Raw genomic sequence first — 21430 nt, 5'->3', positions numbered from 1 at the left:
CTGAGACTCTCTGCCTCAGATACTCCTGTCATGACAGATGCCCCTGCAGGTACACCAAGAAGGTTCTCCTGAGATCCCACAGGGGCCCTGCTGGAGTTGATAAAGGTAGGCAAGGTTATGGGGTCCTGGCTGAGAATCTACATGGGACCTTTTCACATCTGCCTATTGGGAATGTTACTACCAACTTAGTTCTTGCCCAGGCCTGGCCTGGGCAGAGGTGTGGTACTCTTACCTACTAAACAAACCAAACCTATGCAGCTTTATTCAAGTGTTTCTTCATCTTAGAGTTCTCTCCCTTTTCAGTGCATGATACTTATCCATCCTTTGAAAACAAGCTCACGGATGTACCTCCTTTTCCGACTCCTGTATCACCTTACTACCTCCATTTTCTTGCTCCTGATAGGTATATCTGGTGATGTGTCAGCTCATGAAGTCCAGCCGAGGGCCTCTGCTTTTAGCTATATTCCACCACATCATGTGATAGATCAAAGTCAGCTTTGGGGCCTGTTTTTATATCACCGCACAGATTAGAAAATACTCCAAATCAGGGCTTTCTTCCACCAGAGAGCAGCTGTTAAAACCCGGCCAGCACACCATCTCCACACTATGCATCTGTGTGGTGTTCTTGCTCACGAGTCTTTCACCCATGGGCTAATGAATCTCTTGTGGGAGGGAACCGTGTCTTCATCTTTTCATCCCAAGAGTACGACAGAGTGTGTATCTTCCTACAGGGGAGCAGAGAGGGCTTGTGGTTCAGTGACTGGAACAGACATGAACTAGAGGGAAGGACCCCATTGGCACAGGTCAGGGTCCACCAGTCCAGAAGAGATCCTGTCTGGCTTGGGTCTTGGAGGGTGGGTCATGGTCTTGGGTGGAGGCGGGATGGGTGAGTGGGGTCCCAGGCATTTCTCACCCCCAAAGAAGAGCCTGTCAGGCAATCTCTAGTCTGGATGGTTGTCACCTATCTGTCCCAGAATGGTAGAAGAGGCATGGGAGGTGAGGCCTAGGTTAGCTTGGTTTCCAAATCCCACACAATCAGTTTTATATTCTCTCTTCTACTCTTTACACAACATGGCCACTAGCTGGTCCTTTCACTATCAAGCGTAAGTTTCTTCTGATGTCAGCAGAGTTGATTTCCTCTTGTCCCATACTTGCTGATGCTGAAAGAACATTCCAGGCAAGAGAAGAGAGTGATGTCTATCTCTGTGTCCCCAGAAGAAAGAACGAATGCTAATGAAGTCACATACGAAACAGTTGGGTGTCTTCATCCCCACTGGGCTAAATGCTAAGGCGTGCTTGCATTAGGGAGAGCCCTCTGAGTCCCTAGAGGAGTGCTCTGGTTTGCTGGCTGCATCCCCTCACCCATCCTCTCTTGATAGTGGATAAAAAGGATTTCTGGGGTAAAGACATCAGGCGTGGAGGCAAGGGGCGTGCTGACACAAGGCTACCTCACTGGTACTTGTGGCCTGCCACGTGCCACCACAGACAGGTGCATGTTTAGCAGGAGTAGGGGACAATGCAGTTTTTTCACAGTAAAGCTGTCGCCAGCCTGTGATGGCTCAGGTAGGGTGGGGCTCCTGAACGCAATTCATCGTCAGCCCACCCATTGACAGGCAAGGTGCAAGGTGCGGCTGGTCGGGTTTGCTGACAGCCCCAAGGGAAGGAAGCAATGCAATGAAAGATTTAGACAGTTGTGAAGAACTCAACTGCATGCTCCCTCTTTTCCATCATTACGTGTAATTGAGTGTTGACTGCAGTGTTTATTAGGCCCCTGCCTTTGGACTCCCTAGCCTTTGTTCTGGCTGTGAAATTAGTGCTCCTGAGCTGGTGCAGCCTGGTGAGGGAGCAGCTGGGCTGGGGCATCAGACTCTCTCTCTCTCTCTCTCTCTCTCTCTCTCTCTCTCTCTCTCTCTCTCTCTCTCTCAATTTAATTTTCATTGAAGACAAAGTTTTCTTAGAATTAAAATCCTTTTTATACCTTTCTTGTTGAGCAGTTCAACTCCATAGCACCAGTTGACTTGGTATTTACTAAGACCTGGGACTCAGAGATTGGTTGATGGGGATTAAAACCATGCCAACCACATGATTAAAGTAGGCCCAGGCATTGATGAAGATGAGGTCACTGTGGAAGAGCCCAGTGCTGCTGTTTCTGATGAGAGCCCCCACCCACTTGAGGGCAGTAAGGATGCTTCTCACACGGAAGATGTGGATTAAAGGCTCCTGGGAAGCCCATGCCCTCTGTATAGTATCCCTGTGGCTCCCCCAGCAGTCTTGACTGGCCCCGACCCGCCTGGCTCATGACTACAAGAATCTCTTCTATTCTGTTCTTGTGCCTTAAGGCAGGAAGATCCCCTCCCACAGAATAGCAGGGTTGGGTGTTGTGTATTGTGTGTTTTTTTAATTGTTTTGTTTTGAAATTAAAATTAAAAGTATGCAAAGTAAAGAAGTTGAAGTTTTTTTTTTTTTTTAGACATACCTGGTTTTCATTTTGTTTTGCTTTTCTCTCTTTATAATACAATTTCTTCTCTTACATACTACATCATCTCACATCTTGACCACAGTTTCTCCTCCTTCCCTTTCCAAGTCTCTCCTCCTCACCTCTCCTCTCGCCCAGACCCACCCCACCTCTGCTTCCTCTCAGAAAATAGCGAGCCTTCCAGGGACATCAACCAAATCCAGCATAACAAGCTATGGTCAGGGACACCAGGAGAACACAGCTCTTGGGATAACTGACTGGGACTCACGGGGGCTGGCAGAGACCAGGGTCTAGTAAGGGGTCTGACTGAGGTCCTCTGCATATAAGTTATGGCTAAGTAGCTTGATGTTCCTGAAGAAACCCTAATAGTGGGAGAAGGGTTTGCCTCTGACTCTTCTGCCTGTTTATGGATGCTTTCCCCCCTACTGGATTGCCTCATCCAGTCTTGATGGGATCACATGTGCTTGGTCTTATTGAAGCAGTATCTTCCTCTTAACCATGAAAACAGCAAGCAGCTAAGATGATCAGTCTCTGCCGGCTTTCTGAGCTGTTGAGCAGAGGCCAGAAGGGAGAGAGCCCAGCAAGGGGCAGAACACTTTGGCTCTGGGTTTTTTTTTTTTTTTTTTTTTTTTGTTGTTCTTGTTGTTGTTTTGATTTTTTGCCTCTCAGCAGGGAGAATTGGGCCCAGAGAGGGTGGAGCTGACAGAAGTCGGGCTCCCAGACAGATGTGGGCTGTGTGGTTGTCAGCAGCTCCTGCTCTGGGAGATGCCCTACTGGTGTGTGAAGATTTAGTATTGACTGTCATCATTTCAGAAGGAGGTTGTCAAAGCAAATAACACGCAGGGTGACCTGCAGTTATCACGAAGGGGACCTTGTCCCTGCTCCTCCTTGACAAGGTACTGAGTGTGGGATCAGCTGCATCTGGGGTTTCTGGGAAGGGCCACTTCCTCGGTGGCCAAGAGGTGTGTCCTGCCCATCCTTTGGAATGTCTCAAGTACCCTCCTTTGTGCAGAAATGCTAACGCCTCTGCTTGATCAGTACACATGGTCACCTGTAGTGAGTCATATTGCACCGTGCTTCATAATATGTGCAGCTAAAATCAGAATAAAAAGCTCTTTTAGAAGCAAAAGCTCGGCTGGAGAGGTGGCTCCTCACTTAAGAGTGCTTGGTGCTCTTCCAGAGAACCAGAGTTCAGGCCTCAACACCTGAGGGTTGAGGCCTGAACCCTCAGGCCTCATGTGGGTTAGCTCACAGCTGCCTGTAACCCCAGCTTCAGGAGAAGCTGGCCTCTTCTGGCCTCTATAGGCACCTCCCCAGCATTCTGTGAGAGTGTACACACACACACACACGCACACGCACACGCACACGCACACACACACACACACAGAGAGAGAGAGAGAGAGAGAGAGAGAGAGAGCTGCTATATAATGACACCCTCAGGGAGGAGCTCAGAGCTAACTGGGATTGGCAAGAAGGGAAGAATGCAAGGATGGTGAGGGTCTGGGAGATGGGCTTATATACCATGGGTGAGGGGTGTCCCACCAGGCAGCAAGATGAAGCTCTGAGATGTGGGTGTTTCCAGCTTGTTATCACACTTAGAACGTCTCTAACTTGGGCAAACCAAGGGGACGGTGCTTGTTTTGCACTGGGAGCTGTGCTGAGTGCTGTGGGCACTATGGTCCCTTAGCTAATCCTGGCATTGTTATCTCCTCTTTACAGGCCAGGTGACAATGAGCCTTTGTGAGGAGGTCGAGAGGCTTACAACCGATGAAGTCATGCCTCAGTCCAGCTGTGCAGGGTAGGTACATGCCCTTTATTTAGTAGAACTGGAGGAGAACTCGGGGGGAGTGTCTACACCTCCTGTTTACTCTCCTTCAGATAGTCTGGCCTCGGGACGGCACCTCTGCTATGTTCATTAAAGGGACTCATGACAGGATTAGAATCATAGCTTTAGTTCCTAAATCAGTAATCCCTCAAAATAATTACTCTGGGGATATTGCAGGCATTGAAAAGAAATATTGGGACTAGGGGGAAAAAAGCCCCAAATGACAGAGAGCAGCCCTTCTCACTGCTGGGCAACACTACTTCCCCATGCCATAGGGGAAGTGGGGAACATGACTGCCCACCCTTAGGTGGAAGACGGGTGCCCACATTTGGGACAAAGTTGAAATCTACTTTTCAAGGTAAAGTGAGTCACTGCCAGATCTAGTGTGATGTTTTGTGATGAGGGCCATGGGGCCAGGCAATAGTACTGTGGGGCCAGGCAGCAGGGCTGTGGGGCCAGGCAGCAGGGCTGTGGGGTCAGGCAGCAGGGCTGTGGGGTCAGGCAGCAGGGCTGTGGGGCCAGGCAGCAGAGCTGTGGGGCCAGGCAGCAGGGCTGTGGGGTCAGGCCAGACCAAGGGGCTGGGGCAGGTATTTCTTGTAGGAGGAGCATGCTCAGGTGGGAGCTAGATTCAGTGTCTCAGAGCTCATCTAGGGAGGAAGGAACTGAAGGAAGAACCCAGGAGGCTGTACAGTGAGTAAGAGATCAGATTTGAGGGAGGAGCTGGGCAAATGTGCTCATCTCTCAGCACTAGCAGTTGGCAGTAGGCAGTGGCTGGCTCCCTGCTTACCAGGTGCTCCCGTCCTTTCCTCCCTCCCCCATTCATTCATTCATTTATTCATGCATCCATCCAGTGGACCCATCCGAACTCTAGCATGCGGGACTTTGAGCTCTGTCTTCCAGTCTTCCCTCAGCTGTCACGACCTCCTCCAAGGATTTTGGGAACTCCCTATGATGTGGTGGTAGCCCAGCTTTATGCCAGACTCCCAAAGCAAGGCTTAGGGGTAATTCAGGCCATTATCTCTTCTGTGAACCCTTTGTCTTCAGACTGTCACTGGGCTCAGGCCAACGTTGTTTTTATGTTTCCAAACTCAATAGGACAAGGGCCTCTGAAACATGTCCTTAAAAAACCCCATGGGAGTTTCCTGCTGATGCCACACACCCAACATGAGGTAAGCTATGCCCTTTCTTCACAGAGAGAAAGGATGACAAGACTCCCAGTCTCTTCCATTGTGTGGCATATGCCAAGGAACAGGGGTCCACTCTTTCTCCTCACTTTCAACCTGACAATTTGCAATTCTCTCGCCTAGTCCTGTGGCCCTAACACTCCCTGCAGCCCCTCCCACCCTGTGCTGGCCCACCCTCCGTCTCCACCCTCCAGGGTGTGAGCAGAAACCAAGAGTTCAGACACAGCAAAGTTCTTTCCACACGTGTCTTGGTATGTGCTTGGAGAGCAGTGGCCTAGGAGAAGACAGCCAATCAAGATACTGCTTAGGCTCTGTCATGTGCTGAAGTTGGTTCTGGGAGCCACAGCCTGGAGCAGTTGGTGAGAAACGCAGGGAAGTGAGGACAGCTCAGGACACAGGCTATGCATGTAGGTCATGAAGCCCGTGAACATGTGAGATTCCTCCTCCAGGAAGAAAATGCTCCTGGGTCAGCATCCAGCTTTGCACAGATTGCCCTGAGACTCCTGCGTTAGAACCATGCTGAGAAGTCTGTGATCTGAGAACACCATGTGCTCATTGGCACTTAGGATCTGGTGTAAGAGAATAAGGGGAAATGAAGGGAAGGGGTGATAGAACGAAACAGGGGGCATTAGGGCATTAGTATAAAGGAATAAAGGCAACAGTCAGGGTTAGCAGCTCCAGGGCTGTGAGTGGAGCGGGCTTAGGCAGAGGAAGGGCAGGTTGTAGAGGAAGTCGGGAGGGCGAACACACAGTGCCACCAACCATCTGGAGTTCACTAAGGTGTTGAGAATTCTGTGATGAACACCACAAGCAGATGTCCTGGGCACAGACCTCACATGCCTGGAGAGACTCTCCTGTCACTATTTAACATTCTCTCATGATTCTCCTCTCATGAGGGTGTTAGCAGACTAAGGATGAGAGTAGGAAAGAACACACACACTCATGAACACACATTCATACACACATATATACGCACATGTACACTCATGAACACACACTCATGTGCACACACACACTCACAAACACACATACTTATGCAAACACATATCCATACACACATTCATGCACACACATACTCATGCACATACACTCACACACACATACACTTGCACACACACACTCATGAACACACACTCATGTGCACACACACTTGTGCACATACACTTTCATGCACAGACATACACATATGTGTACACGCAAGCACACCACACACTCACACATGCACACACATGCACACAACACACACACACACACACACACACACACACACACACACACACAGAGGCCCCACCAAGGATGCTGAAGTAAAATGGAGAAACTGCTTCAGCCAGCTGCTTCTGTTTCTGGGAGAGACAGTATCTCAAGATGCTGTCTCCTCTGTGAGGTGGGAGGAGCCTGGGGAAAGGGTGAAACTGGGCCCTGCTGCTTTCCAGCATCAGCACTGAGCAGGGCAATGTATGTTGGCAATGAAATGGCTTCGTGGATTTGCCTGAACAAGCCTGCTATAACATCTTCATCGTAAAATTCTGACATTGTAAGTTTTCTTACCAGAGAGGCATTATTTCTGCTTGACAGTGAATGGCTGGTATGGAGATAAACCTTCTGCTGTGAGGATGCTGTCTGGACACTTGATGACATCTGCATCTTTGGATCTTGCTTGGTGTGGGAGACACAGCACAGACGCGTGCAGACCCAAATAAGGCAGGTGTGGAGGTGAGCTTCGGACACAAGTGTCCAAGGGAGAAGAAGACTTGAGGCTGATTATATATGTTGAGAGACTCTGATCCTTTTGAGATTTCTTTAATGTATTCCTGCATGATGAGTGTGGTAGGTATCCCAGAGGGGAGGTGAAATTGCCAGTCTGCCCTGGTGCCCTGGAGAAGGAGGATCCTGAGAAAAGAGACTGGAAGAGTGGAGCTAGGTCAGAGGGACCCAAAGGAGTTTCCAGGAGACATCATTGAGTGGATCTGCTTTAGACATCTGTGAACAAACAGGGATGACCATCCCCTAGGAGCCCACCCACAGTTGGGGTATCAAATACTAGGAGGCTGTCCTTTCGGATCCTAACTGTCTACCCCACAGAGAAACCCCATCACCAGCTGGTGGCACCTGGTAGCTGTCCCTTCCTCTCCCCTCTGCATGTCTCCTGAGGTCTCTGGGTCCTTTGTCATTGGCTGGGACTGGGTGGACGCAGGGCTGGCTCTGCATATCATTCCCAGGCTGCCCTGGAGTTGCCTCAGCTCTGAAAGTGCTTGAAGCACTGTTGGCATCTGAGCCTGTTGGATCGGTAGGTACAGCAGCCATGTTTCACAGAGGAACCCAAAGCCCAGAATAGTTAGGTGCTAGCCCAGAGTGGTCACGAGTCAGGAGAGCCCAGGACGGCAAGTAGAATGCAGGTCCCCTGACACCTTCTCCAAGGCTCTCCCTGATGGCCACCAAGCCCTTCAGTCCTTACAAGGACTTGACCTGTGCTCCTAAACACATGCTTCCTGGGTCATCATCCAGCTTCCCTTGTAAAAGTCTGCTAGTCAGAGGTGAGCACACTTTTTGAATACTCAATGGGCTGTAAAGTGTGCCGAAAGCTCATAAAAATATAACTCAGGTCATAAATTTAATACATCCTGGAAGAATGACTGTACTAGGTCTATTTTTAATCGCTTAACGGGCAATGGTTTTGTTCACATCCTTTGTTTCATTTTGTATTTAAAAGGTTTTTAAAGAAAAATTTGCAAGGTCTGCTGTTTTGGATGTCAAGAAACAAAAAGCTGTGCAAAGAATTCTGACTGGTGGTGTGTCTTTTCCAGAAATCCTTACAGCAAACGACTTGCCCAGGAAGAAGCTGGTGGCTGTCTTTAAATTTTTTTTTTTTAAAGTTTATTGCTAGGCTGAGCAACAGAAACCACTTGAGTTTTGGCTTCTAAAATAAAAGTTGTTTTAATGCATATTTTGACTCATTTTACTGAGAGGGTGCAACGTTGCTCCACCAGCTTCTGCCTACAAAGATCCACATGGGGGCAAGACAGGGTTCTGACAAGACGACTTCTTCCCACTGGTGCTGGAGGGGAAGGGAGGTTGGATGTGAATTCTGACCACCAGGGGAGTCAGTACAGTATGGGATTGGAGGGCTCCCCACCTCTGAGGAGCTGGGTGAGAAAGGGGGCAACACTGAACCTGGAGACACCTGGGAGGTCTATGAAGCGTGAGGAGGGCATGGGCACATGGCTGTGGTGATGCTTCTGTTCTGATCCTGACCAGGGTGGCATGGGATATCTGGTTCTTCCAGGTTTGAGTGGCTCCGCAGGAAATGGATAATAGTAAGTGCCCAGATCTGGCAGCAGAGTCCATAGTCCAGGGAAACCCTGTGGCTGGAGGGAGGATTGGGGCTGGAACAGCAGGGCTGTCCAGGAAGACCCTTTGTAGCTCCCTGTGTGAACAAAGGTCCCGGGCCACAGATATACTCATGTTGTCGCACCTTAGCCAGTTATTTACAGAAGAAGCTGAGTTGATGGAGCTATAGATCCATCATGTAGAGAACAAATTCACAATACAGTACTTGCAGTTTTCTAGGCCAGAAAGAAGCTGGGCATGATAGTATATGCCTATAATCCTCACACTTGAGAGTCTAGAGCAGGAAGATATCTGAGTCCAGTGGTAGCTTGGGTTATGGGACCGCATTTCCACACACACACACACACACACACACACGTGTACACACATACACACATGCACGCACACATAAAGACACATACACACATACACACATGCACGCACACATACAGACACATACATACATACACACATACACACATATACACACATACACACGCACACACATGCACACATATATATATATACACACACATACACACATACACATATACGCACACACATGCACACACGCACACACATGCACACATATACACACATACACACATATATACACACATAGCACACACACACACATTAATTAAAATTGTTACATATGTTGTGTATGTCGATAGCAAGGAGAAATGAAATGATGCCATTCATTGCCTAGCATAAGCCACGTTTTGTGCTGGTGCCTTTCTTCACTGACTAATTGGTTTGTTTTCCACTAATTGTTGCAATATTGCATATTTCACAAATGTGTGTCAAATGCCTGCTTGTCAAATGCCACTGGGCCTGTCCCTGTCGTCATTGTCCCCCTGCTTCTGAAGCTCGCACACCCTGCTTTCTCCAGAGGTCTGGCATGTGTGTCCTGGAATGTCCTCATTCCGGGACTGTCTCACAGAGTGAGGCTTGTGGGAACTGCCAGCTAACCTTTTCAGTAACAGCTGGTTTGGCCAGGATCCTTTAAAATCATCAGCCACATATTTTTAAAAGGGGGCAAACAGAAATCAAACAAAAGCCCAAAACCACTGAAAAAGAACAGGTTAGGTAAGACAGGAAGGGGAGGCTGGAGTTGGGATGGGGAACTGGGTCAGGGGCTGGACTTGGACTGAGTAAGCAGCTTTAGAATAATCGTTTACAAAGAAAGGCCCTGCAGGGAGACGTTGAGCAAGTGGCTCCTGCTGGGAGTCTGCCAGGCTCTGTCCCACCTTTCCTTGGAGCCACTGGCTCTGCCATGGTGCTCTTTGGAGCAGCATGTTGGTGCTCTGATTGAAGCAGAAGTAAGCTGCAGGCAACCCGGGTATGCTGACCACCTTGGGACACAACTGGCATCACTCTTGCCTTTTGTCAATTTCAGCACACAGGGGAAGGAGGAGGAGGAGGAGGAGGAGGAAGGAGGAGCTGTGGTGTTGTTTTATATTTACTTTAAAACCCCAAACACTTCTCTCTATCTTGAGAGTTCGGGTACTCTGTTCAGCTAATGCACAGACCTCAGGAAAGGGACATGAGCTTGCTCAAAGGTATGAAGAGGGGATTGTGCTAGAGTGACATAGAAACCTGTGACCATGCCCACAGTGGGAACATCAGGGACTCCCACGGTGGGATGGCCAGGGACTCCATGAGAGGCTTTGAAGGCTCAGGCTCAGGCAGGGTGACCACTGTAGTCCTGCACCAGGGTCACCCTGCTGTCCCAAACCAAACTCTAGGGACGAGTTTTGGTTACAGGCTTATTTCGGGGGTTATGGAGGTTTCTGGTAAAGGTGAGTATGATCTTGGTTCTCTTGTGCTTAAGTCTAGGGGCAAGTTCATTATAACATAAGGAAGGTTGGCCCCGGGGAGGCTATAAGGGACAGGGACTTGCTGCTAAGGGGATGTGGAGTATGAGACTTCTCTCTGCTGTCACACCTGGCTTAGATTGTTTTCTGTAGGCTAAAGAACCGACTTCCCCTCCACTTATCCCTGAGGGGTTAGTGTTGCTCCACTGGCCTACAGACAGCCTTCTGCAAACCCATGAGAAACATCAGAAACTTGGGCTTGCTGGCAGCTTATTGAAAAAAGGAACCCAGTGGAAGGGGTTTGTTCCACAGGGTTCCTGTTCTGTTCCGAGGGACAAGAGCTGTCATTTCCACCAGTAGGTTAATGTCCTCATGGCACAGTGACTATCTGGGACAATGGTTCCCATGGGCATAAACATCAAAACCATAGCCAGACCAAGATCCATCCCTTCGAAGAATGCAAAACATGATATTTTAAAAAGAGCATTAAAGTTCTTGTTTTTTTTTTAAATGTGAAATTAAAAAACCTACATAGAAATAAAATCTTAGGCAATATCCAAGTTCCAATGGTTCTAACTACCACACTTCAGTAGAGGAGAAGGAGTGTCCTTCCAGTAGGTTTTCACACACCAGAGACTCAGGTGCTTGGCCGAGAGAGCTGCAAGATTGGTGAGGACAAAATTAAAATGTTCATGTCAACCACAAAACCAGGACGCAGAAACACTCACTAAATGGTCTCTCCCTTTCTTCACTTCGGACCCCTCTGAAGCTGGCACGGCCCAGGCAGAGTCAGAGTGGAGTAATGGACAATTAGGGCGTTGCTTAGATATCCATAGATAATGACACATTTGGCTTTGGATTGAGACTCCAGAGCTTTTAGGTTTATAGTATATTTGCATGATTGTAATTATATAACCTGGTTTGGAAAAAAATCGAGGAGACTCTTGGACTGCTTTGTTCAGCATTCCTCTACAGCAAATGAAATAGCTCCAGGAGTTCCCCACTTCTTATCTCTGTTCCCACCCCTGCTGTATAGTTACCACACAGGGCTGAGAAGGGGGAAAACCGGGAGGTGAATAAAATCCATTGGGTTTCAATATGAACTAGAAACCATGTCTTGTACTCTGGTACATGCACATTTTCTTCTTCTCCTTCTCCTTCTCCTTCTCCTTCTCCTTCTCCTTCTCCTTCTCCTTCTCCTTCTCCTTCTCCTTCTCCTTCTCCTTCTCCTTCTCCTTCTCCTTCTCCTTCTCCTTCTCCTTCTCCTTCTTCTTCTCCTTCTCTTTCTCCTCCTCCTCCTCCTTTCTCCTCCTCCTCTACCTCCCCCATCTTCTTCCTCTTTCCCTTCCCCTCCTTCTTCCCCTTCTTCCTCAATTGCTCTTCCTTCTCCTTCCATTCCTCTTCCTCCTCCTCCTCCTCTTCTTTTCTTTGTCCTCCCCTTACTTTTTGATAGTTGAGGAAACTGAGCAACTGAGGCTCACAGAACAACATGAGTTTCCAGCACCATTTCTCTCCGTCATGACGAAAGTGTGAGCTAGGCCATTAGAAGAGAGACTAGCTCACCAAGGTTGAAAGGAAAGGAAAATATCTTTGTCTCACTCAAAATAACATCATTTAATATTTACAACAGCATGGTTATCAAGACATTACATGCTGGGCAATGGTGGTGCATGCCTTTAATCCCAGCACTTGGGAGGCAGAGGCAGGAGGATTTCTGAGTTTGAGGCCAGCCTGGTCTACAGAGTGAGTTCCAGGACAGCCAGGGCTATACAGAGAAACCCTGTTTCAAAAAACAAAAACAAAAAAAAAACCCGAACCAAAACAAAAGACATTACATACCAGTTTCCTACCCCATAGCTAAGGCAAACAAAGACTCAAAGTTCCATCCAAGGTCATACAGACAGAACGATGGCAAAGGTCATTCAGCCAGAACGATGGCAAAGGTCATACAGCCAGAACGATGGCAAAATTAAGATTTAAGTCCAGAGTCTCTGACTTTGAGTTGCTTCTATTTCTCCACAGCGTCTGTCTTATATGCATAGCTGTCTTGACAGGAGAAACTGTGTCTGAATTGGGTGTTAATGAGTGTTCTGTGTGGCTGGCAACATTTGGATAGACTGTCTGGGGTTTCCCAAGCTCACCGATCTTTGAAAGTCAGTGAAGAGCCTGCCTTCTTAATGCCTTCAGAATCACAAGGTTTCTGAGCAACAGTCCATCCACACTTGGTTCTCCAAGCAACATGTTCACATGTACCCTGAGTCATACAGACTTCGGGACAGAACTCTTCCCTTTGTTCTTTGAACCCCCAATGGAATTGATGGTGATAAAAAGTTCCTGGTGACAGGACCCAATATGATCCCCTCCCCAGTGGTTGGCTATGTGTATGTTTGATGTGGCCTGGGAAGAAAGGGGCTGAGATAGTTTGATAAATGGCTGCAACATTGCAGTGTCGGAGGCCAGCTTCTCTCTGTAAGCACAGGCTGGTCCCTCCACCATAGTCATGGTATATAGTGCCCCCCGCCCCCCTTCCTGGGCCACATGGAGGCAAGAGAGCTGGAAGTTTGGAGTGAATGCTCTCAGAGTATCAAGCCAGACCTCCGTTCCCTGGCAAGCTAGATGGGAAGCCCACACAGGACTGGGTGGTGTCCAGCTTCCCATGGGTCGGTCCATAACAGGGAGCAGCGTACTCTTCAGGACATTTTTTTTCCCCAAGTTGGGAAACCCAAATACTAATCTCCTCTTCTGATGATTTTACAAAAATCAAATTGCATGACAGATGCACAGATAAACAGGAGCCGTTCGCAAATCAAAGCAGGTTCTGGATTGGAGCTGATTAGTAGATGTTTTAATGGCCATTAGGTTGATAATCACTCACCAAGAATAGCTTCCAGGCAGACCAAACCCATGCGTAAGTGGGCCCACACCCAAGCTCACCAACACCTAGTTGGCAGGTATATAAGGGACCCTGTGAGTCTCCCGACAGCACACTTTGGTCTCCAGCCTCGGATCTGCTCAGGAATATTCACTCGTCTTGCCGAGCAAAAACATCATGAGTTGCCAGATCTCCTGCAGGTCCCGAAGAGGAGGAGGCGGCGGAGGAGGCGGCGGATTCAGGGGCTTCAGTAGTGGTTCAGCTGTGGTCTCTGGAGGGAGCCGGAGATCAAATACCAGCTTCTCCTGCATAAGCCGCCATGGTGGTGGCAGAGGAGGCTCTGGTGGAGGTGGCTTTGGCAGTCAGAGTCTTGTTGGCCTCGGCGGGTACAAGAGCATCTCTAGTAGCGTGGCTGGCAACAGTGGTGGCTACGGTGGCAGCAGCTTTGGAGGCAGCAGTGGCTTCGGAGGAGGCCGAGGATTTGGAGGTGGCAGCAGTTTTGGAGGCAGCATTGGCTTCGGAGGTGGCTCTGGCTTTGGAGGAGGCCAAGGATTTGGAGGTGGTAGCCGCTTCGGAGGTGGCAGTGGCTTCGGAGGTGGTGGATTTGGCGGAGGAGGCTTTGGCGGAGGCCGATTTGGAGGTGGCCCTGGAGGTTTTGGGGGCCCTGGAGGATTCCCTGGTGGAGGTATCCATGAAGTGTCTGTCAATCAGAGCCTCTTGCAGCCTCTTGATGTTAAAGTAGACCCAGAGATTCAGAACCTGAAGTCTCAGGAGCGGGAGCAGATCAAAACCCTCAACAACAAATTTGCCTCTTTCATTGACAAGGTGAGTGGGAGAGGCCGCACCTTCTGTCATGAGACCCTGGGATCCTGCACTTGCTGTGCTGGCTGAAAAGGAAAGGACAGACTCTCCCTCAAGAGTCATTGATGAGGCCACTGTAGCCAGGGGACTTTGCAAGTTCCAAAATAGGAGAGATGCTGGTCTTGTGGACTACAGTTTCTTCAACAGTTTCTTTGTATTTTATTTTTCAGCCCAAATAAATGCTATTTATAGAAAATTCTCATCTCATAGAAAAGTTGAAATAGACAAGTAAAAACAGAACAGGTTGGGTCAGGTGACAGCAGGATTGGAAAGCGACAGCGAGAAAGGATAGAGTTTGTTTCTCCTGTTATTAGTCCAATAAATCCCAGCAATCTATACTTGAAATAACTATGGGGTTGAATAAAATTCTAGCCTTCCAGAGAACCAGCTCATTTTGGTGACCCATAAACTTTTTATTGGTGTCACTTTGGGGTGTTGCTGTCTTGGTTCCTCTGCCTTGGATTAGACAGGATTTACAAGGTTCTTAAAACTGAGGGAGGAGCCCTGCCTGTCCTCAGGACTCTCTTATTTGATGCAATCTGCTGCTGGGACAGCAGGTGCCTGCTTTTTTTCTTGGTCCAGAATTTATAGGGTTTTGGAAGAATGTTAGCATGGAGGAGGGGAATGCCTCAAGTCTGGGGAGGAGCCTGAAGTAGGAGAGTGCAGAGTGGAGAGGAGCAGAGGCAGTGTCAGAAGTCTATAGAACTTCCATGTGTGGTGTCGTGGAGCTCAGAAGCTCTGCCTGGTGCCTCCCAGCCTGCCTTGGGTGGTGAGGGTGAAGACTTGTGACTTGTATGTCTCCCGGAGCAGCACTACAGGTTCTCTGGGTGAGAGTGGCTCCCTGGTGTGAAAGGTGACCCCCACCTTCTGTATTCTTCCTCTGGCCACTGTAGGTGCGATTCCTGGAGCAGCAGAACCAGGTGTTGCGGACCAAATGGGAACTCCTGCAGCAGTTGGATGTAGGCAGCCGCACCACAAACCTGGACCCCATCTTCCAGGCCTACATAGGCATACTCAAGAAGCAAATGGACAGGCTTACTGCAGAAAGGACCTCACAGGAGTCAGAGCTGAACAACATGCAGGATCTTGTGGAAGACTTTAAGAAGAAGTAGGTGACGGAGGAGACCTACTTGCTCAGTGTGCTTGGGCTGGGACACCAGGGTGGTATGGAGGGGCCTCCTTTATGAGTGCACAAAAGGCAGGGTTTTGGAGCTCAAACATGCTTGAGTTAATGAATATAAAGGTACCTTCATTTTGGATTTTTATGTTTTCAATCTGGGCATTTAAAGAGAGTTTAATTTTCCAGTAGAGAAAGGGAAAGGAAAAAAAAAAACCTGGCCAACGGGATCTGATCTAACTGCAGTTGTCTTCTGGGGGCTCAACAGGTATGAGGAAGAGATCAACAAGCGCACTTCTGCAGAGAATGATTTTGTGACCATTAAAAAGGTGAGTGAGCGACTACCCTGGGCTTAGGGAGGATAGGACTGTACCACATCTTACAGTGTCTAGAGAGGTGGCTAAGACATCACTGTGAGGGCACACAGCCAGAGATAGGTTAGGGGCACACCAGGAGCTGGTTCTTCTGAGAAGAACAGGGCCTCTGTGTTTTAACTTCCATAGGTGATGTTCCAATTTGCTTACTGTGTCTGAGAGAGCATCTCTCATCAATAATCTACTTAAAGACTGTCATGAAAAAAATGCCAAAGGGAAAAAAAAACAAGGCACTTTATTCTTAAAAGCACAGGAGGAAGAGGGCTCTTAAGAATGCCTGCTTATGAATGAGTTATGCTCATCAGAGACTGAGCTAGAAGACTGTAAAGTGTTAGCCTAGGTCCTGTAAGGGTTTTAGAGATCAATTCATGTAAGTTCGGGAGAGTCTGGATGGGCAGAAAGGATGGGAGGCATGAATATGGTGGGAGGCCACAGAAACCATCTCACCCCTGAAGGGAACTCACCACGTCTTAAGCAGGAGGGAGACTTGTTGGCAATGTTCCATCCATCGTAAGCTCTCACGAGGGTGGAGTGTGTGAACGATAGATCTGAACATGGATCCTTCCACAGAGGCGCGCCTATGCTAAATGAGACTCTGTGGAGATACAGCTCCTCTGGAAGTGCTGGGATATGAGAGAGTAGTTAACCAGCAGGCACTGGGTGGAGGCATCAGAGAGAAGCTGGGACTCACTCGGGTGGCCATTCATGGTGGGTCGGTATCCTTCTTTGTAGGATGTGGACAGTTGCTACATGGACAAGACAGAGCTGCAAGCCAGGCTGGACATACTAGCACAGGAAGTCAACTTCCTGAGAACACTCTACGATGCGGTAAAGGATGCTATCCCCAACAAACCCTTACTTCCTATTAAAGAAAAGTCCTTCCCAGTGTTGAAAAGTGTGCTGTATCAGGGTTTGTTGACTCGCTGGTTTCAATTCAGCACAGCCACTGCAGACCTCCAAGGTGCTTCCCTAGTGCAGGGTTGGGGGGAGAGAAATTTTTTCTGAAGTTGCATGAGCTTTGGAAATACCAGGTCAATGTCTCTTTCCTCCATCCCCTGAACGCCCAGATCCATTTGGAAAGAGACTTTCCCTGTGTTCATTACATTCCAGAGGCCACGGACCAGTTTCTTTCTAAAATCTTTCTAAAATTGGCACGGTGGCAAAGATGTTTTATTGGAATGCTCATAAACACCTTTCTGTCACCATTGCCATCCTGACAATAGCCCTGTGAATTGTAGGAACTGTCCCAGCTACAGCAGGATGTCACCGACACCAACGTCATCCTGTCCATGGACAACAACCGGAACCTTGACCTGGACAGCATCATTGCTGAGGTTCAGAGTCAATACGAGATGATCGCCCATAAGAGCAAGGCTGAGTCAGAGGAGCTGTACCACAGCAAGGCAAGTCCTGGGGACACAGGGAGCCACAGCTGAGCTGACCCCACACCACTAATGGGGTCACATCCAGGAAGGGCACTGGAGTGTCTGCCTAATGGAAGTTGAGCATCATTGTTAAAGCTGTGCAGACGGTAGCAACTAAATCCTCTGGGCCATGTGAGATGGTTTCTCATCTGCCATGAGTAGTACAGATGTCACTGTCAGGGTGGTTGACCAATTCTTGCCTGTCACCAGCCTTCTTTAGCTCAGGCTAAGCCTTCCTCAGATGGACTTCCTGGTAAACAGTCCCCCTTTTTCCTCATCAGTATGAAGAACTCCAGGTCACTGCTGTGAAACACGGGGACAGCTTGAAAGAGATCAAGATGGAAATCAGCGAGTTGAACCGCACAATCCAGAGGCTGCAAGGGGAGATATCACATGTGAAGAAGCAGGTGGGGCTCTGTCTCTGTCTCTGTCTCTCTCTCTGCACAGGGGAAAGCAAGAGGGACAGAATCTTCTACTTTTAGACTTTTAGAGGAGTTCAGGAAATGTTCTGAAGTGAATACCAGTGAAGGGAAAGAATCCTTTGAGCAACCGCAAATAAAGCAAAATCTGGCTTGGTTCGGCTTACAGTGGTTGGAGACACAGCTTCCTGCTCCTGCATGGTGCATCTCCTAGACACTAGCTGTGACGACTGTGTTCACAGAAGGGCGGTGAATGGGCTGGTGCAAACTGAATCTTGTCCATACAGCTGTTTGCTAGGGACATAGCCTGCTGAATAGGTAGCAGAGCTACCTGTGTTGGGAGGGTCAAGGGCATTGCAGGGAAAAGCTGTGGGTCCAGGCAAGGGCATGCCGGAGGAAGATACCTGAGGGATGGCAGCTGCAAGTCAGGGCACAGTTGCCTGCAACATCTATTAGCTCCAGAGGGGGGAAGGGAGTGTCTGAGAGTTCCTGGGCCAGCGATTCTGGTTTCCTGTGCTGAGTGTCCTGTCTCTCATGCTCTCCAGCAGCCTGACCCCACTCTGTACAAACGGAGCCTTCTCTTCTTTCCTCACAGTGTAAGGGTGTCCAAGACTCCATTGCAGATGCAGAGCAGCGTGGAGAGCATGCCATCAAAGATGCCAGGGGCAAGCTCACTGACTTGGAGGAGGCCCTACAGCAGTGCCGAGAGGAACTGACCCGGCTACTGAGGGACTACCAGGAGCTCATGAACACTAAGCTGGCCCTGGATGTGGAGATTGCCACCTACAGGAAGCTGCTGGAGGGAGAAGAGTGCAGGTGAGGGCCACTGCTGGGGAGGGTATCAGGGTCTGCGCTCTCTAGGCAGGGCCTCGGACTAGTGAGGTGGGCATCAATTGGCTTCTCCAAGCAGACTTTCGGGATGAGAGCAGTAGCCTTGTTCTCTAAGCTGTACAGAATGATGGGTAGGGCCTGTTACCAGACACTTAAGCATCCTGGTCTTTAAAAGAGACACAAAATGACATGAACATGGGTAGACAGGCTGAAGGGTTTGTCTCTAAGTCTGTAGGGTGACTAGCTCCCCTCCCCATCACCATAGGATCCAGAATGGGGACGTGGTTTCAAATGTGTCAGAGGAACAAGCTTTGTCCTTTTAAAGCTTCTAGAATGACAAAAGAATCATTTGACTACTTTTAGGAGAGTCCTTTGCTTGCTTTGTCACCAGCATCCTTAGGGACTTAAGGTGGCTGAAGCCATTAAAAGGGGAAACACCCTGGGTATCAGCAACCCTGGGTATCAACATCCCTGGGTATCAACATCCCTGGGTATTAGCATCTCCGGGGCATCAACATCCCTGGGCATCAACATCCCAGGGTATCAGCATCCTTGGGCATCAGCATCCCTGGGCATTAGCATCCCTGGGCATCAGCATCCCTGGGCACCAGCATCCCTGGGCATTAGTATCCCTGGGCATCAGCATCCCTGGGTATCAGCATCTCTGGGCATCAGAAACCAGCATGATGAAGGATCTGTCTTTTCCAAGTGACTGCTACACGCTTCTCTGAGAGGCAATGTCTCCTGTGAGCATGAGGAGTTGGCAGGCATTGTAATCTGGGTTGGAACAGCCAAGGCTTCAGTAGAAACAGGAGGCAGGGAGCCCAGGAAAGGTAGGCAGCTTGACAGCAGTTCTTTCTGCTGAATGTTTATGGTGTGACCTTGTTTTGAAATGTTGGGTGTGGCACGGACTCTGCATCGTAGATTCCCTGAGCTGTAAATACAAACTGGGGTAGACAGTGGGAAGTGACTTGGCTTTTCAGCCACTCTGGATCTACAGTGCAAGGGTTTGTTTTGATTGGAGCAAGACCTCAGGATGGACTGAGATTCAGGTTGTAGACAAGTGTGGGGTCTGTCACCATCTCTGTCATCATCTGTCATCTGTCAGCATAGAAGGTGTGGCTGACCGAAGTAGCTAAACTGAATGTTGGTAGGTAGAAGTTGTAAAACAACTTTGTGGATCCAGGCAGAATCCAGATGCCTGCTCACAAGTCCTTTTCTTTCTTTCCCTGACCAGGATGTCTGGAGACTTCAGCGACAACGTGTCTGTGTGTACGTAGAGGGGCATTCACCTTTCTTATGGGGCAGTGGAGGGTGAGGGTGGTCAGAACTCCTGGGTTAATACCATCTCTCCTACAGCCATCACAAGCAGCACCATCTCCTCATCTGTGGCATCTAAGGCTGGCTTCGGCTCTGGGGGTCAAAGTTCTGGAGGAAGAGGGTCTTATGGAGGACGAGGAGGAGGAGGAGGAGGAGGAAGCACCTATGGCTCTGGAGGCAGAAGCTCTGGCTCCAGAGGATCTGGAGGAGGAGGATACAGCTCTGGAGGAGGCTCCAGGGGAGGATCTGGAGGAGGATACGGCTCTGGAGGAGGCTCCAGCTCTGGAGGAGGAGGATACGGCTCTGGAGGAGGCTCCAGGGGGGGATCTGGAGGAGGATACGGCTCTGGAGGTGGCTCCAGCTCTGGAGGAGGAGGATATGGCTCTGGAGGAGGCTCCAGGGGAGGATCTGGAGGAGGATACGGCTCTGGAGGAGGCTCCAGGGGGGGATCTGGAGGAGGAGGAGTCAGCTCTGGAGGAGGCTCTAGAGGTGGCTCCAGCTCAGGAGGAGGCTCTAGAGGTGGCTCCAGCTCAGGAGGAGCAGGGTCTGGCTCTGAAAAGGGAGGTTCTGGGTCAGGGGAAGGTTGTGGCTCAGGTGTGACCTTCTCCTTTAGATAGAGATGGGTCTTTTCTCTCTACTCTTGGATTCCAGAATGTCAGCTGTTATCTCTGTATCTCTAACTCTGATTAACCCCAGTATTTGTAATCCACCTGATGTGATTTTTTTTGTTTTTGTTTTTGAGAGGGGGGTGATAAAAGATGTCTCTTAGCAATTAGAGCCAGAGATACTCACTGTGTTCTGGGAAAGAATCTGCATTGTCCAAGTGTGTCTTCAAGCCGTTGTCCCACTCCCGCCTCTCGCATTGTCTACCTGGCATCCTTCCCAGATGGTGATGTGCTGAGGACCCCAGGGTAGCCTCCCTATTCTACCCCCAACAGTGGTCTAAGGAACTATGCTTTTTTTTTGTACATAGCCTCTTGAATGGACTCTGCTTTCTGAGTGTTGGGGTCTGGGTCTCTGCATAATAAACTTCATTTGCAATTGATATTGTGTTATGTCTACTGAATGTCAAGCTTTTGTAGAAGTGGGGCCCACAAAGAAAGGGCATTTTGGAATGATAAAAGTGGGGTTCCTGGAGGAGGGATGAGCCTTGGAGGAAGGGGTTTCTGAGGACAGGGGATGGTCCTGGAGTCAGGGTTGGTGCAACATTCTCAGAAAGGATTTTCTTGCTGGGTGGCAAGCTGGGAAATGTATAGAAAAATTCTTTCTAGGCATAAGTGTTCTTCCTGGGAAGCATTTTCCACAGAGTGCCCTTCCCGGCTTTGCTCAGGGCAAACTGGCTGAGCCCTGGATAGCCTCCAAACGTGTTGCAGCTGAGTTCTCAGGGCAGGACACACTCAGCCCAGCACAGGACAGATTTATGTCCTTATGAGTGTTCTCTCCCTGGCCAGGCTGAAACAGAACAGCTGAATGGGATCTTCAGAAAAATCTGCTCCTGTTTGCACAGGCTAGCAGCCCTGTGTCAGCACACCAGACGCCTCACTTTCCTTTTCATTCACAAACGCTCCTTCCCGCCAGATCCC

The 21430-nt window shown here is 49.2% G+C and overlaps 1 protein-coding gene across 2 annotated transcripts; it reads left to right on the top strand.

The window, feature by feature from the left end:
- The first annotated feature begins 13616 nt into the window (after window positions 1-13616).
- LOC110311038 (keratin, type II cytoskeletal 2 epidermal) lies at window positions 13617-20892 on the top strand. 2 transcript variants are annotated; one of them, XM_021184273.1, is made up of 11 exons: window positions 13679-13937; window positions 14025-14326; window positions 15256-15470; window positions 15748-15808; window positions 16586-16681; window positions 17092-17256; window positions 17559-17684; window positions 18292-18512; window positions 19765-19799; window positions 19887-20198; window positions 20304-20464. In XM_021184273.1, exons 1-11 carry the CDS (start codon window positions 13679-13681, stop codon window positions 20462-20464), a joined length of 1953 nt encoding a protein of 650 aa, XP_021039932.1. The 2 variants fall into 2 exon arrangements, with proteins under 2 accessions (XP_021039931.1, XP_021039932.1); XM_021184272.1 differs by having other exon boundaries at window positions 13617-14326; window positions 19887-20120; window positions 20160-20892.
- The last annotated feature ends 538 nt before the right edge of the window (window positions 20893-21430 follow it).

Source organism: Mus caroli, chromosome 15 (genome assembly GCF_900094665.2).
Source record: "Mus caroli chromosome 15, CAROLI_EIJ_v1.1, whole genome shotgun sequence".
Classification (NCBI taxonomy): domain Eukaryota; kingdom Metazoa; phylum Chordata; class Mammalia; order Rodentia; family Muridae; genus Mus; species Mus caroli.
The sequence above is the reverse complement of the archived record's forward strand: the minus strand, read 5'-3'. Positions and strand labels throughout refer to the sequence as shown.

What these genes read in the sequence shown, in the direction of transcription:
- LOC110311038 (XM_021184272.1), top strand. Translation starts at nt 13,679, where the DNA reads ATGAGTTGCCAGATCTCCTGCAGGTCCCGAAGAGGAGGAGGCGGCGGA. An exon ending in TATCACATGTGAAGAAGCAG is followed by an intron (nt 17,685 to 18,291) that starts GTGGGGCTCTGT and finishes CTTTCCTCACAG; the next exon opens with TGTAAGGGTGTCCAAGACTC. An exon ending in CTGGAGGGAGAAGAGTGCAG is followed by an intron (nt 18,513 to 19,764) that starts GTGAGGGCCACT and finishes TTCCCTGACCAG; the next exon opens with GATGTCTGGAGACTTCAGCG.